This window comes from Manacus candei, unplaced genomic scaffold (assembly GCF_025592945.1).
Source record: "Manacus candei isolate 608988 ecotype Guabito, Panama unplaced genomic scaffold, ASM2559294v1 h1tg000014l, whole genome shotgun sequence".
Taxonomy (NCBI): domain Eukaryota; kingdom Metazoa; phylum Chordata; class Aves; order Passeriformes; family Pipridae; genus Manacus; species Manacus candei.
Window position 1 is genome coordinate 60,493,127 of NW_026138062.1, and position 17,422 is coordinate 60,510,548.

General features: G+C 40.9%; 1 protein-coding gene across 3 annotated transcripts in view; it reads left to right on the forward strand.

Moving 5' to 3' along the window:
- The window catches only part of ST3GAL6 (ST3 beta-galactoside alpha-2,3-sialyltransferase 6), a 43,316-nt gene that overhangs the window by 21,204 nt on the left and 4,690 nt on the right, over window positions 1-17,422 (forward strand). For 2 of the 3 annotated variants that reach the window (XM_051781039.1, XM_051781040.1), the window contains 7 exons: window positions 1,006-1,083; window positions 3,149-3,252; window positions 4,569-4,632; window positions 10,799-10,894; window positions 11,285-11,471; window positions 12,075-12,212; window positions 15,646-15,798. In XM_051781039.1, coding sequence (XP_051636999.1) covers window positions 1,006-1,083; window positions 3,149-3,252; window positions 4,569-4,632; window positions 10,799-10,894; window positions 11,285-11,471; window positions 12,075-12,212; window positions 15,646-15,798 — 820 coding nt within the window. Of the gene's footprint in view, window positions 1-1,005; window positions 1,084-3,148; window positions 3,253-4,568; window positions 4,633-10,798; window positions 10,895-11,284; window positions 11,472-12,074; window positions 12,213-15,645; window positions 15,799-16,190; window positions 17,399-17,422 lie in introns of those variants that run through there. The other variant, XM_051781038.1, reaches the window with a different exon arrangement.

The window sequence follows — 17,422 nt, forward strand, 5'->3', positions numbered from 1 at the left end:
TTACACTTTCCAAATTTTTGCAGTTCTGAATTATACCTGAATAAAATCAGCAGAGCTAAGAGGGCAACTTTTGTGCTTAAAATTTATTAAATCAGAGGAGTGTTTTACTTGCAAAGTGCAAGTGCCTGTATAAGCAGATCTTGTGCTAGTGAATTCCTGCAGTTAGGTTTGTGGGACTAATGAGCACCTATGTTAAAGCTTAAAAGCAGTCATCTGTTCTCTCTGAAGCCATGCTGCAAAATGCCATCTGTGAGGCTGATGCTGGGAAGCAGCAAGGTGGCGAGAGCTGATAGATTTTACAGGGTGCTTTCTCAGTGTCAGTATTCACATGACAACTTGAGGTTACCAAAAGCAACTAACCTTAATGGTCTGTTTGACTTATGGTTCTAATGCGGTGGTTTCATCCTTCTGTTCTTAATGCAACCCAGATGCACACGTTGCTCACATTGAACTTTACTTTCCCTTCTGGGCTTCATGTTTGTGATTAATTGGGCTAAATCACCAAGGCGGGAATGTGCTTAGGCGTGTAAGTCTTAGCCTTATTATGAGAGGAATGACTTATCCCCAAAGAATCTCATTTTCCTTAAAGTACCCTATGTAGTGCTGTCTGTTTCCCTCTCCAAACAAGACTCCATCTCTTCTTTGAGGAGCGCTGGGGATGCCGTCTTGTATGGCTGCAGGGGTGATTCAGCCTGTGTGTCCTGCTTCTCTGGAGGTGGGCCTGAGTTCTCTGCTCTGGTTATGCCTGCTTTGATACTTACTGAGCAAGGGAGGTTACAGACCCTTTGGAACAGCACTGTGAGATAAAAGCCTTTACTAGTAAAAGTAGTTGTGCTGCAACGAGAAAGTTCCGTCTTTACAACACAGGCAGAGGGAGTCATGAAAATTTAGTGTGACATTAGCTCAGTAATCAGCTTTTACTACTTTAGTTTGTCCAAGTTTCCCTACCTTGTTTCTGCAACCCATTCCTGTTCTTACTATTTGTTTGAAATTCTTCTTTTGCAGGCTGCCACCTACAGCTGTGGAGAGAAGGAGCGCGCTGGACACTTGTCTCCTGAAACCTGCGTTTGAATCTTTACTGGGGTGAGTCTTCTGTGGGAACTGGGGGGGAAGGAAAGGCTGTGCTGATTGGGCTATTTATGTGTTTTGGAGCAAACATTGAGTAATGCCTCGAGAAAGCTTGGTAAGATGTTTAGACCAAGGCCTGGCTGAAGAAGTCCTAAAGCTCTGCACAAAGACACCATGACTTTTCTTTTTCCCCTGGTACTTTTTGTGTACAAGAAAATGTGTCTATCACATTGTTTCTTTTTAAAGAACACGGAAGGGTGTAAAATTTGTCCTACCCAAAGCAGACTTGTAGTCTGTGAGTTTTGGTTAGCTCCTGGTCCAGGGAGGTGATCTGAGTTCCCCTCGCCCATGGATTGTGCCCAGGCTGTCTGTGTGTTGGGCACAGCAGGATAACTGGTGCTCAACAAGGGTGCAGGAATGAACTCAGAGGTGCATAGCAAGAAGTTACACACAGAGCTAGGGCAAAGTCTTTCGTACATTTCTGTAGCTCCTTTACTGAGACAACTTGCATGAGCTGAAGATCTGTTCTGTGCGCTTTGGTAATAGCCTGGGGAGGTTGAAAGGATTTCTAACCTTGCAGAATTATTTGTTGGAAAGGAACCAGAGCTAGAATTAAGAATCTCTTTGCAGTAGGTAAATTATTTATTATGTCTAAGGTTACCAGCTGCTTCTGAACAGTAAGGCAAGTTACTAAATTTAGTATGAGTGTTTAGTGCATCATGTCTTGAAGTTAGTTGGTCTTGCTTAGTTAACCTCTGGCCCAGTTCTTGGTGTGTGGGCTGTGGTGTTTTGTAGTTTGATTTTTTTTCCTTTTTATTGTTAGTATCTTCTGAATATGTGGTTGGTAAAGAAGAAGAAGAAAATACTTGGTTTGTGAAACTAAGAGCAAAGGTTTTCTTAACAGCTGTTAATGTTCTTCATGGAAAAACAACTGTGGTGGGTGGGGGTTTTTATGATAAGCACTAGGTTTTCTCATGACTGTATATTTCTGTGTTAACATTATAATGTAAGACCTACTGTGCAGGATCACTACAAAGTCAACCAGTACAGTAAGTGTGTGCTTAGTTAATTCAAAGGTGAAGCCAAGGGCATGGTAGCATGTGACGTTTGTGTCTGCTGTTCATTCATTTGCCTAGACTGGGCAGATAAGGTAATAAGAGTCACTTCCCTGCTATGAGATATTCCTTGTCTGTGGTTCCTGTCTTTTGAAGAAAGAAGTGGCCCATTATTTTTATCTTGATGCTCATAAGGCGTCATGCCATCGTGTTCTGGTTTGTGGGAAGAATGTGCTTTTGAGGCAAACCTCCTTGTGATCCCCTCGTGTCGTGCTTCTCATCCCAGGGTAGCCCTGGCATGTGTGCACTGGGCTCCTTTCACATATGTGGTTAAACCAGAAGATGCACTGCAGGACCGTGCCTGATGTGCTGCAGCTGCTGTGTGTTCAATCCATGGGACCGTATCAGAATTAGTCCAGAATAAAAAATACTTAATATGCATGTAATGTGGACATGAGAACTCCATACTTTTTTGCTATATGGATATACCCATGTTGCCCCAAACTACTCATTAATGTCAACACAGCCACTGCTTGGAATGGGAGTGCATCTCAAATCAGGAGGTGGTATTTTCAAGTTAAAACACCTTGTTTCAAATCCCATTCTTACTTATTAAATTGCCATATACAATACCAACTCTTAATTTTCCTTACTTGCCTCTGTTATGTACTTTTCAAACTGAAGTTACTCATTGTCTTCCTGGGGTTATATATTGTCTTGAATATATGGTCTAATGGTGTGCTTTCAGTCACACAATTTTGGTGACGATTTTAATGACTCTATATAACTTACACTAGCAGACAAATCTTTTTATCTCTTTACACGCATTCTCTAAGATCTTCCCCTTTTCTGTCATCTTCTTGCTTTCCCTGTGTTCATGGATTTCCTTCTTTTAAAAATGGATACTGGTAATAGCATAAAAATTACAATAGTAGGATAAAGAAAGCTTTTTATGAAGCAATTGCATGAATTATTTGCTTATGCAGATGCATCAGGTGGATTTTTGAAACGTCTTTCTTTTTCAGTGTTGACAAAATATACCCATTCCTGTGTGCTAATGATTTTATCAGGGTGGCAGAGTTCCAAGGGAGCGATAAGTTTGAACTACCTTATGGAATAAAGAGAGCAGGTTAGTGTTTCCATGTACCTTGTTTTTAAACAGAAATTCCTAAAAGTCTTGTAAGCCCCCCAAATCTGGCCCTGGTCTTTCCTGTTCACTGATGCCAATTCTTTTGGGGGTGTCTAGCAGTGACTTAATGGTTTCATTTAGTCCCTCTGACCTGACACCTTTCCATTTCTAACAAAAAACCACAGTGTTGGGATTGCCCCTCTCACTAGAGGAGCTCCAAAAAGGTGGGACTGAGGAAGAGTGGACCTTATTCAGCTTCCTTTTGTTTGTATGTGAGCTGGAGTACTAAAGATATTTAGCTAGTGATTTGCTAGGTCAGATATTAACTGGTGGGCTTCATTCAACACCTCTAAGATAACTGGGATGCAGTGTCCTACTGAGGCAGAAGTCCTCAGGTTGGGGTAGTTACATCAGTGAAATTTTCCTTTTACTGTCCTGGTTTTGGCTGGAATAGAGTTAATTGTCTTCTTAGTACGTGGTACAGTGCTGTGATTTGGATTCAGCATGAGAATAGTGTTGCTAGCACACGGATGTTTTACTTGTTGCTAAGTAGTGCTTACCCTAAGTCAAGGACTTTTCAGTTTCCCATGCTCTGCCAGCGACAGGTGCACTAGAAGTCTCAAGTTTTTAACACTGAATAGTGCACCTTCCAAGTACCCTGCGGGTCCCGGCTTTAGATTCTTGATTTGGCCTGCATCAGCATAACAGGCATGGTGCAATTTTTCCTGCACCTCTGGGTTTACAGCGCAGAAAAGCACATTTGGGAAAGAGTTGAGGCTTCCTCTCAGAGGCAAATTGAATGTCCATCAGGAGCCTGCCCACCGAGGGAGGGCTGGGAAGATGCCTCTGCCCAACTTTGCCAGTGAGCACAGGCTGGTTTGATGTTGTCTGCCACGACAGGTAATGCTTTTACTGTCCCTGCGTGTATGACCCCTCTTGGGTCAGGGCTGCTTCTGTTTCATCTGAAGGTGGGTGGAAGAAAAAACAAAGTCAGTGAGGATGTAGGTCTTGGAAATTCTTCCAAATCTTACTTACTGTAACTAGGATTTATTTTTTATACAAATCTCATGATATTTTCCGACAGGGAGGTACTGGGGCAGGATGAACTAAGAGAGGAGCTCTGATAAACCTGAATTTCTTTGGCATCATTGACTGACCTGTGGCCCTAAATTCCAAGTATTCTTATGTTGAGTTTTTTATGCACAGTGAACGTAAAACTAATATGTATGAAAATACTGTAGTCAGGGTGACATGCTTATTTTTGTATTGGCAAATACTGAATGTTTTCATTAATCTTCTTTATATTTGCCTTCTAGAGCAATTTTTTCGTTTAGCCCTTTCAAGACTGGAGAGCTGTGGACTTTCCAATGAAGATGACAAGTGAGTTCAGTTATTTGATACTGTTTCTGTTAATTGCATTTTTTATATTTGGTACTTGCCTGAAAAGGAATGTCAGTGGCGTTATCCTGAAATTGCCCAAGTTAACCAAGATACAGATCAGACCGACTGTGTAACCGATTCTGAGATTTAAATAAGCTTGGGTTTACACACATAGCACCAGCATTCAAGAATAATTTTTCTGTGAAGGAGTTTAAACTTAGAGATTTCTTTTTGTGTGTTAGGAATTTGCTGGCTGAATGTGGTCCCATCTTCCTTAGTATCTTTTTATTCTTGAAAGCTGAGTGTGAGCTCCGCTTTCAAAGTCGTTATTTGCAGAAGAGGGACACTGTTTGAGATAAGCAGATGCAAACCAATGGCTGCTTCTGTGTAAAAGAAATCTTATGCATATCCCTGTGCTTCTGCATCCTCTGGCTGCTGCACACCCTTCTTTGTACATGTGCTCAGCTTCCTTCCCTTGTGACTGAGAGAGACATAGGCAGACAGGAAAGGCTGTTCCTGCGTTTTTGGAGTAACGAGGGTGTGGCAGGGAGCAGACGGTACCTTAGATAACTTGCTTCCCATGCATTAGATTGCCTTGATTAAACCTCTTGTTAGAAGCCACTTCTGCTAGGATTTTTTGTTTGATTTTGGAGGATCTTTCTGTGTGTGTGTGTCTTGTTGGGGTTTTTTTTTGGTTTGGTTTTGATTGGGGTATTTTTGGAGGTAGTGTAGTAGTGTTGGCAAGTAGACTACAATCCTGTGTTTACAAAGTGATGCAAATGACTCATTAGATTTGCAGTCTAGCAAACTGGCTGACAACCTGCCAAATATGTTAATACACAGACTTCTTAATAGAGCTGAATCAAATAAGGCTGAAGTTGGCTGTTCTTGGTTTTGTTTTTTTTTAATTCAGATCATACAAGATTGCTGCTTCAAGCCAAACGTCAGGATCACATTTTAATCTAGCTTGGGTGGAATCTGTTCACACCTAAGAACTGGTTTTAATAACCCTTTTTTCTTTGCCTACTGTACTCTGTCCTTTCACCATGTTTAGTGTCTGGTTCTAGGATGTTCATGTTTATTCTTAAGAAAAGGGGAAAAAAAAGTAACTCCCCTCATTTACTATCAGGAGGGTGATAGTTGGGGAAATTTATACAGAACTGGCTGAAAAAGGTCATCTTTTGTCTGAAGTTTGGAGGAGAGTGCCAAATGTTGTATTAGAAATTTTCTGAAGTCATAAGTTCAGCTCTGTAATTGTTCAGGCTGTAAAGCAGAGATGCTTCCAGTACAGCATAGTACTTTTCAAATGTATTTGTCCTGTAGATGAGAAGCAAAGTAATTGGTATTTATCCTTTGATGGTTCTGGGAAATATGCTTCATTTTATTAAAAATAATGCAGTTCAGTGGTACTGAAGCAAAATGAGAGCTATTGCTTTTTAGTAGGCAGTAGGATAAGCAAATCAAGCACACAGTGAGTTCATACTTTGTATTCTTTCTAGATCCATCAGGTTTTGTGTATAGCACTCTTAGGGCATGAGTCACTGTAGTAGGGAAGAACTTTTATGTATACGTTTCACTGAGATGCAATTGCTTTTAAAATGAAACGTTTTGGGAATTAATCCTGACAACATTCTTCAGTAATACAGAATTATTAGGCTGTTGCCTAATTCAGCCTTCTTGTCAGAACACAAACCAAATTTCCCTTTTAAAATTTTTTAGTCAGGGTGGGGGAATCCTTATAAACTGTTTTAACAAATACTAGGCTGTATGAGCACCAAATCTAACGCTGTATTTGTGTACAACTTACGTAAAACTGTATATAATGAACTACAAAGGATTTTTTTTCCAAATAGTGCTATTTTCCAAACTTAGGTCGAGTTCTCACTGTGTGAAGGTGTAGTTCTCCAAAACTGTTTGGAAATGAACAGTGTCACTGATTCCAGTTCAGTTGTGACTTCAGTTCCTCTCTGGGTATTCTCAGGACTCTAAGCTCAGTAGCTATTACAGATGCATTTACACAATCCTCAGTCAACAAAATGTGACCTCTGCATCCTCCTTTCACCAAATAACCTCAAAGGAAATAATTTGCATTCCTCAGCTGACTATAAGGGGGTGTGTGTTAAAGGAACTGAGGTTGAGATATTTTTCTTTTTCCACAGAAACAGTATTTCAGTGGAATGTGGATGATGCAAGCCTTTTGACTTTTAAAGGCTACATTTCCATTTAGCAATATTTTTCTTTTATAGACTAGGAACATGTTCCTTTTAGCACTTTACCATGTAAACAAAATATGTAAACTAACACCTGGCCTTGAGGTTGAGGCTCTTGTACACCACATGAATAGGGTAGTGGTTTGAGTGACTGGTGCATGTAGACATTGGAGATCAGTTGCCATGCTGTTTGCATCAGGATCCATTTATACTCTTAAACAGATCTCTTAACACCTAAAGGCAATCCCTTAGTTACTCAGACTTTTCTGTAGCTATTTTTACAGCCAAGGTCTTACTATTTTTCATGAATATTGTCATGAATGTTGTGCTGGTGGTTGTAAGCTGAACCCCCAGACACTTCAGTGTATATTTCACTCGTAGCACACCTGATGTTGTTTAAGGACATCTGAATTTATTTCTCTTCTTGACTTGGAGAAAGGGTGAGTGTTTGCGGGTTTTTAATTTGAAAACATTATGAAGAAGGAAACTTGTAAAAAGTGGAGTTGGCAAAATATCTGGGAGTAAGAGTCTGCTGAAAATTGATGTCTTGACTTCTGTGATATGCAGTAAGTACAGGTCAGTTTGTTGAACTTAAGTATCTGAATACAATCCAACCTTGCGGTATATTCTTTATCTCCATGTCATATGTTACTTTCTGTGATATTATGTTCTGTTTTTTACATAAATCATTTTCCTCCCTGCTTATTGTTGTCAGTGGACTCTGTGTCACTGGGGACTTAGACTTACTATTGTAACTGAAGACACTTGAATACTGGGGGGGGAGAGGGAAGGTAAGGGAAGCAGGCGATTCCAAAATGGCACATTTGTGCCAGATTTCCTGTTTGACTTTTCTGTTAGGCTGCTTTGACTCCCTGAGCTTGGTAGAGATTCTAATTTGTTTGTTTGTATTTGACTGTATTCATGTACAATTCTCCAAGAATATTTGATCTGCATGTTGACTTTATCCATTTTAAAAGTTCAAATACCAATGTTAGATGTTTTATGGGGTATTTGAAGGCAGCTGATAACTTTATTTTTGAGTATGCATGTTACAAAGCGAACTGGAGTTCAAAAGATCAATCAAACTTCAAATTTCACTTCGTTTTCTGTCCAAGTAGTTAGCTCTTAATCACAAACAAAAAATATGATCTGCATTTGTCAGTAAGAGGAAAGAGAGTTTGGATTTGACCTGAGAGCAGCAGCATAGCTTCTGTAGCTAAATGAACCTCAGTTGTTCAACTCAAGTCATGTTTTATTTTGCCCTCCCTGCCCTGAGTGTGTCCTGTGCATTGTGACTGTATAGTGCAGAGAGGAGAAACCAAAGAGCTCTTCAGTTGTATGCCAGACTGAAAGGCACTATTTCAATAGCTAAGGATTAACTCAGTGAGGAAGCTTCTTAAAGCACAGCCTCTGCCAAAAATTGGAAGGGTGTAGTAAAGAATCTCTTCAATTCATCTCCAAGGGGCAGAAAAAGCAGTGCCTCCTCAAAGTAACTTTGTGGCTGCTTGTCATGGTCAGAATAATACAAATCACTTGTAATGGAGTTGGCACCGTTTTTGTGAATTCGCACCAAGCAGTCAGAAGGCATAAAAGAAAGTATTCAGCAAGATGAAAAGCAGTTTTTCTGGCTTTTTATTGAGACCTGACATGAGTTCATGCATGGTGTGTCAGTCACTGTCGCTCCAGGGTATCCACCAAGCATCAGGGATGGATGCTGTAGCCAGGAGGGAGCAGGGGGAGATGGAATACGAGTTGCAGTTTAGGATTTGCATTGTGGAGATGAGGTTTGTGCCTCAGTTACCCAGGTGCAGCCGTGTGACTTTTGGTGACGGTGAATTCCGAGATTTGAGGTGATTGAAACTTTCAGTGATTTACAGCTGCACACTGTAAATGCCAGGAAAACATGGTACAACCATATGCTAATTCTGTGCTTTTTGCCCTGCTTCCTCATTCCACCATCATCACTTACTGATCAAGTTTTTTTGTCCAGTTTTCCTTTTTCCCTCCTTACTTTGAACTCTGTGCTGTAGCTGTTAAGTAACAAAGTGTAATTCAGGAAAAGGGCAACTTCTGCTTTCTCTTACTGTCAACTTTGTAAGAGGCGTATGTTTGTCAGCTGGCTTTCTCAGGACATCTTAAAACTAGATATAAAAAACAAAATGGAAAATGAATAGGCTGAAGGAGTAGAGAGGTGGAGAGGTTTTATGGGTGTAGAGGGATTGGGCATACTGAGGGACAGGATGGTGTTCCAGGTTTTTACTCTTATTTCGGAGGTGCCAAGTCACATGATTTATGGTATTAGCTGGAAATCTTTTTATGAATGCTTGCCTTCTACTAAGCAGTTCAGGAAACACTAAAGAAAGGTGTGCCAGCTTTTTCCATGTCACCCAAGCCTGAAAGCTGCATTTAGAGCACTATTTATATTCATATATATTTAAGGGCAACTCCCTGTGCAGATGTTGTTAATTCTGTAGGAGGTACAGAGAATTGCTTTGTACGTTAAGATGTTGGTCAGTCTCGAGTGGAGCAGGGTGTTTTCATTGATGTTGAATAATATTCTCAGCTGAAAAAACAGGTTGGACTATCTGAGGAGAAAGATGGTAATTAGTGTACATAAAGTGCCACACTGGGCATTTAACACCAGTTACAGTATTCTTTGGGACACAGTCTTGGTGTCCCGAACCTAGAGCAAGAAATGACATAGAGCCTTTTTCTTACCTGAAGAAAGAATCAAGAGAGTGGGACATTGTGAGGTGACTCATCCTCTGTAAACAAGCAGACTGTGAGCTTGTGTCTGAAAAAAATACCAATGTTTTCATTTTCCCATTGTTTCTGCTGCAACCAAATTGAACTGCTTTTGCTCTAAATAAAGAAGCATTTTTGCAAGAACAAAAAACGTTGTGCTTATTCTGTAAGGAGGAGTTTGCAGTCTTATACATTGAATGTAAACCTTCTCTAAAAAGGCAAAATATCTTGAGTAAAACAACAGCAAGCCTGTCTGTGAGCTCCCCCTTATTTTTTTTTTAAACAAAGCAGACATTTTACTAGTATTGTAATAAAAAATATGCATGTAGAAAACCTGGGATAACTTTGAAAGTCTTACCATTAGAATTTACTTTCATAAGTTTAACATCTATATAATGCCTTTCTTGGGTGCTCTTTAGCTCTGAATATAATGTAAATTCAGAAGGAATTACAGTTTTGATTTGAGGTCATTTTTAGGATCTTATTTTTAAACTGTGTTTTATATACTTAGTAGTGCTGTCTGATTTGAATCTGGTCATGTGAGAATGCAACTTCTAATCAAGTGAATCTGCCTTGTTACGTCATGACAGCATGAGATTCAGCACATGTTGAAACGTGTTTAGACAGCACTTTTTAAGTAAAGAGAGAAAAACCAAGATCATATCCATTTGAAAAACCATCACATGTCATTGGGCAAAGGTTTTTCACATGTACAGTCTGTGAGGTAAATTGTGAACATAAATCTTGGTGCTTTAGCTCATGTTGGAGATCTCCTGAGTTGTGGAGTTATGCAGTGTTGTGGAGCACCTTAATTTGAGTTAGTTTTTCCAGGCGTACTCTGTCCTGGTTGATACCCCCAGACTGCAAAAAGTTTGAAGCGCTGTGGAAGATAATTTATGTAATGGCCCCCATATCACCAGCTGGTTAGATGATCTTAAACAACAAACCATGAGAAAAATTATGTGTAAAAGCAGTTTCACATGAGAGAAGCCAATTCCTGACTTTGTGAGTCCCTGAAATAGTGCAGCTGCTTTTTCTTTTTTTGAAAGCAGCCATAGTAGATGATACAGGATTGAGTCTGCTTTGTAGGGGCCAGGACTGTAAAAGATACAGGACCTCAGTTAGAAAATAAGCCAGTTAAATGCAGATGTATAATTAATAATATGAAGCCAGGGAAGTAGTGGCTATTAAAACTTCCGTTTGTTCCACAGCATTGCCTGTCGTCGGTGTGTTGTCGTCGGTAATGGAGGAGTGCTTCGAAATAAAACATTAGGGGAGAAAATTGATTCATATGATGTCATAATAAGGTAAATGGTGTCTCCTTTTCAAATTGTGTGCATGGAACAATGGGTGCTTCTCCAAGCCATATATTTTCTTTGCCCTTCTCTAGTTTCTGTGTTTGAGCCAAATCGGAAGGCCTTCTGCTTGAGTGATACATGATAAGCAATTGTATGATTGTATTCTAAACCATCTTGGCCAAGATCCCATATGTGCTTGATCCCTCTGAGTTTAGAGGGTGAGTGCACCTGATAATTGCTCATCTACTATGTAATGTGATAAGTGCTGGGCTGGTGAACTTCCCTGTCCCTAGACATGCTGTCTGTGCCACAGACTAATGTGAGTGCCAGACACCGCATGGTAAGGATGTGGTGGGTAGTCATTGATGTCTGTGTGTCTCTGCCCTGTGCCTTCTGCAGGATGAATAATGGCCCTGTTATAGGGTACGAAGAGGATGTTGGGAGGAGGACGACTTTCCGCCTTTCTTACCCAGAATCTATGTTCTCAGATCCGATCCACTACGACCCCAATACAACTGTGGTTCTCATTGTCTTCAAACCACGTGACTTGAAGTGGCTTTGGAAGATCCTAAGTGGTCAGAAAATAGTGAGTTCAGTTGTTCATGCAGCTTGGCTCATCTTGCCACACGTCTCTCACAGAAAATACATTTGCTTTTAACCTCAGTCCTCCTAGCTCAGGGGAGCACTTGATCTCCTAGTCAGTCTGTTTAATGTCTTTCCCATAAATGCTTCTGTCTTCTTTCTGATGCACATATTTGATCAGTTCCTCACCACAAAGCAGTTTTCCTCTGGGAAATATATTTTTATTCTCTTCCTAGCACTGTCTGATATTTTGCCATACATGCTGCAGACAGTACAAAGTACTTGAGAACAATAACTTCTGTCTGCCTGTTGTCTATGCTGTACCTAATGTGTCCAAGCACACAGTTAACATTTACTGCTTCCAGGGCATGCTGTTGGTATGAGTTGTTCATTAGGGATCTTTCTGCTGTTTTCCAGCCAACTGGACCCAACCACTGCTGCTGCAGTGGGTTATCCTGTTGAAGGAGCAGGTGTTTTTGAACTTCTAGAGGTTCAGCACTCCTCTTCTTCTTTTACCTCATGCCCTCAGAGTTTACTCTCATTAGCTACAAAACTAAATTCAGCTATTTACAACCATTAAAAATGTATATTTACTTACCTGTTACAGAGTGATAAAGGCTTTTGGAAGAAACCGGCTAAGAATATGATATACAAATCTAGTCAAATCAGGATTCTTGATCCCAGCATCACCAGGAAAACAGCTTATGAGTTGCTTCGTTTCCCAACAAGGTTTCCTAAGAAGGAGGTAGGCTCTTTTCTTCATTGCTTTTTAGTTTTGTGCCACCAAATGTGTACTTAGAGGCAATTATATCTTTGTTACAGTGGACTGTATTAGAAGATCTCTCAGGTTTGCTTTGAAGTAATTTGCATTTAGATGGTGCTCAGAAAAGATGGGAAAATGGAATCCAGAAAGAGAGTGGCTAGCCTTGTGTGCCAAAAACATTTTTTTATAGATTCTGTAATTGGTATGACGTGAGACCGCTTTCCAGATAGACATAATGTCTTTTGCAAAATTGGGAAAAATGGGAAGGTAATGGAACATGGCAGATCCAAAGAGCTTCTAGAAATAGTAGGAAGTCTTGAATTATTGAACGTTGAGTGTTTTATAGTGTTTCTTAAAAACAAAACAAAACCCACCAAACCCCACAAAACAACAAACAGGAAAAGAACCCCCAACTAAACCTCCCACGAAAAACCAAAACACCAAACATAAACCCACACCAAACAAACAAAACCCCAACAAACTGGTGATTCTAACACTGCTGCAATTTCACACTTCTGAGGAGGGACTGGGGAACATACAGGATATTCCAGCTCTGTGCTAATGACATATGTCTAGCAGCATTGTTCTGCTTACTGATTTGATGCCAAGCGTTGTAATGAGCTAACCAGCAATTTGGACATAAAAATACATTTTAAGTGTCAGTTTATGACTGAAGAATGTTTCTGATGAAAGGTAAGGCTTCAAGCTGGAGACCTCCCTTGTGCAGTCAGGGTTGACCATGTGCTGTTTAGCACAGTTACAATTCCCGGGGTTATATCGCTGCTTGGTGGGCACCAGCCAACTGACACGTGTGGAAACGTTTGACAGGCTGTCACTGTGCTGTATCTGCCACAATTGTTTTCTGGTTTAATCTTTCTAATCTTTGAGGGAGTGGAGATTTTTTTTTGTTTGTTTGTTTGTTTCTGGAAGTTTCTGTGCCTTTTCTTTTCTCTTTTCAAAATTTCTGTCTGTTTTTTGAGCGCAGTAGTGGCTTTTTTTCTCCCTTATTAGCTCTGGAACTGGAATAGCCATTTTAGCTATGTGCTTGCTGAGGTTCTGTGGCATTTCAGGTTTTCAGCAGAGGGTGGGAAGAAAGCAGCATAATAATTGGATGCCTAACTATCTCCTAAATGACCACAGATGTTCTATGGCCTCCATGGGTCCAGAAATCTCTCCCGTCTCTTCTGGTGTAGATGTTAAAACTGGTGCTGTCAGTGAGTCAGAGAAATGGTGTCCTGAAGTTGGAAAAGAGGCAGAGGTCCCTTGGTCGCCCTTTGCTTCTCTGCTGCTCTCTAGGTGCCCCTGCACAGAGCTGGGGTAGAGTTTGGAGCCCTCCGTGTTTGGAGCCCCCTTCTACCACCTCCAGTTCCCATTTACTCCATTCCAGGGGTTTTGCAGTCCCTTGTCCCTGGGGCAGCAGTGATCAGTCTAAGGCAGACTCTTCCTCGCTTTTCCTCCCATCCTAGAGGCAGGCTGTGGCTGGGAGCCTGCACATCTGCAGTGGCCCCAGAGCAGCTCGGTTAAGCTGCGGGTTGTGCCTCTTGGGTTCCCGTGGGCAGGACAACGTTTTGCAGGATTCACTTCGGGACCCTCTGTACCTTAGTGTGTCCCTGGGGAGGGCTGGTGCTGCCTTCCCTGTCCTGTGCTTCAGCCCCCTCTGCCTGCGGGAGACACCAATGACTGGTGCTGCTTTCCCAGCTGTCCCTGCCTCTTCCATTAAGCCAGTCTTGAGTTCCCAGTGTGTGCATTTGTCCATAGCCAAAAAGCATTTCTGATTTTTAGTAAAGCCAGGAATAAAATTGGATGTGTTGCCTCAGCAGCACTGAAATCAGAAAGTGTTGCGGATTCATTCCAAGGCTGTTCCTGTTCTCATTAAATGTGACTGGCTGCAGTAATTTCATTACAGGCTGAGGATATCTGGATGTTGCTAGAGTGGTATCATGATAATACATTTTAAAAGTAGTTGCCTTTTAAACTATATTCTTTTGAGGTGAATTTTGTGAGAGTCAAAGGTGAACAATGTTAGTTAAAAACGTGATATTCCTGATATTTCCAAATAGCGCTAATCCTGAAGTGTAGCATTCCTGCCATAGTTTTGAGGTCCTGTTTAGTATGGATGTTGCAACAGAGTCACCACTAAGTTTATGAAGATGGGCCCCTAGGGCAGAAAGTTATTTTGCTAACTTGGCAGGAGCCTTGGGCAACAGTGCGCATTTTAAAAAGATGTTATTTCTGGAGTACTCTAAGAGTTGTATAAAGGAACAAAAAATTGTAAAAGGTGAGAGTTCAGTTCTGTGACTTTAATTAGACTTACAGAGCTGAGAAGAGTAGCATTTTCCTGGGGATTTTTTGTGTTATTTTATGATACAAAGAAGTACATCGAGTGCATCTACCTTCTCTCTGCACAGAGATGTCCAGTACTGGTTTGTCTGCTTCATTTTCGGAGACAAACGAAGTGAGCCTTTGGTAACAGTTTAAAAAAAAACTGTATCATTTTGTGCTCAGTTTGACGTTTGATTGCAGCTACCGATAGCACATAGTTCATTTGGTCTCTGAAAAAAATGTTATTTTAGCTAACAAGAGCATTGGTGCCTGAAAGTTTTGTCCATTTCTGGGCACACTTTTTCACCCTAGCTTCATCTATTGGTTTAATGAAAGAGTGCACCTCTCTCTAAAAAACCTTGCCTCATTTACTTGCCCAGATCATTGTAGCTCCTGCTGCTGAAAAAAATCATGTACTTGACCACAAGATAGGGCAGATGGTTGCAAGGAGTTGTTCTCTGCTTTTGTGAGAAGTGCTAGCTTTTCGTTGGGTGCTCTTAATCTTGCACAGTTAAAACCTGTTTATATCCTGCTCTTGATATTTCACATAGCATTTACTTCTGAGCTGTTCTTACTATAGGGAGAAATAAGCCGTTTTACTTACAGGTTTCTCTTCTTCTAATGTGAATAGTGGGGAAGGTCTAAAGCAATGGTCTTCTGGAATTTCCCTGCTTTGAAAAAATTCAAATTCAGTCAAATTTGTGTGGCAGTAGCATTCATGCTTTTTTAGTTTGGGGCTATGAAGATTTGAGGCATGTCATGTTCTGTTCATCTGAGTCTCCGTCATCTAGAAACTTCTGAACACATCTGGTAATTCAGTCATATTAGATAGGTGAAATGGTCTCCAATGTAATGAAGCCTGACCAGTTTCTCAGTAGAATCCCAGGGAAGGCTGACATGGCAGACCCCCTGGTCATGGGAAATCTGTGGGCAGTACCTTCCTCTTTTTGAGCCACAAGGGGATCAAACTATGAAACCAAACATCTGTAGAAGACCCAGGCTACCTGATTTGCCTTGTCTTTGTTATTAAGTTTGCTGTTCCCATTAAGCTACCAGGTATTTATGTATGTGTTATCTCTGTGTTTTGTTTTAGAAACCCAAGCATCCAACAACAGGGCTGATTGCCATTACACTAGCATTTCACATATGCCACGAAGTCCACCTGGCAGGCTTCAAATACGACTTCACTGACAGAAACAGTTCTTTGCACTACTATGGCAATGAAACCATGTCTCAGATGATGCAGGTAACTATAACTTGTTTGTGCTGAGAGAATTATAGCTGGTAACTGGGGAAGGCAATTTAATGTAGATAAGAAGAGTGGACTGCAGGTCAGAAAGCCTCCTGCCTTCTGGTTCAGCTGCTTGCAGGCTAACATTGCTTGAATCTCCTCCTCTCTGCTTTTGTTTTTGAAGAATGTAGATAATGATATTTGTGTCCCTTGTGCTACACCATATTCTGCAATGTCTGCATGAGATATGTCCACTTGTGTGTTCTGTTTTGCTTTGGTGGTGTTGTCCTTAGGTTGCACATGTCATGTCATAGAGATGTTTTCATTAACACTGTCAGAATGTGAGTGGTCTTGTTTCTGTTTGCATTCTCTTTTTCCTTGGCACCTGCTTGCGCAATTTGTCATAGCTGCCAAACCCCTTAAAGGACAGAAAGAAGAGCAAAGGGAAATGGAAGGAGTTAAGACCTATGAACATGCAGTTAGGAAAAGAACTGAATTTTGGAAATGGAAAGCAGAAAAGAGAAGCAGCTCTTGGAGGAGGATAGGAAGAGAAGGTACTGCTTCCAGGATGGGGAAGCCACAATTCAACAGGAGAGGAAGCAGCAGGAGCCTGGCAAACATCAGGGATGCCTTCTCTTCTCCCTGCTGTTTTGCTATGGTCATGCCTCTGTTTTCTTCTGCTCTTATTTTCAGTTGCCTTTGGCTCTGTACTCCAAGCAACCCCATCTCAGCCCTTCACCTCAGTGTGAAGTTTTCTCTTCCATTTGCCCAGAGCATATGGGGACCATTTCCCTCTTCTTCCTTTTCCTGAAGAGGATGGGTAGGGACAATGCCTGTAAGAGCTTCTCATGTCTCTCTCAGGACTTCTAGGTGCCTGCTGTTCTGAGATAATTTTCCTCTAACACTGAACTCACCTTCATTTTGAGGCTCCTCTCTGCACGTGATGTTTCCTAAAATCTTTAAACTTAAAAAAACAAACTACTCAACAAAAATCTTTCTGTTAATTCTTCAGTGTCATTAAGTTGTAAATATTATGCTACATATGTGTAGTATTTTATGCAGTATTTGTATTCTATTCATTTTAATTTACTGGATTCAGTGCCTTAAGTAAATTTACTTTCCTTGTGCTGCCCTCCACTAACCTTGGTGGTCTCCTCTGTGTCCAGGATCTGGGTGTAGCACAGAAGATGGATTGGTTTTGGCTTGCTGAAGCTGATTGGCAGGATGCATCTGATGTGCTTTTCAAGAACCTGCACTGAGTTTTGAGAATTACTCATTTTCTTACTGCTTGTGCTGTAAATGTGGTCCCTCAGTTGTTGTCTCTAAGCAGAGTGAGGAGTTGAGAGGGTTAATAATGGAAGGACTTCTCTGAGACCACATCTCACCCATTCTTGCCACCAAAGGATCATCCTTTTTGGTTGTGTCCTAGTGGAAAAATCTAATGTAGTTTTGAGCAATAATCCCTTGTTTTCTTGAGAGACTGTGCTAAGCCTTTGCTAAAGAAGTCTTTTCCCCAGAACTTTCCTACTGTTAGCATCTTCCAAGTATCACAAGTAATAGAAAGAAGATAACAGTGAAGTGGTGCTTCTGGTTATAATTTGATACTTATTTTTTTTATTATTCCCTCACATCTTTTTAG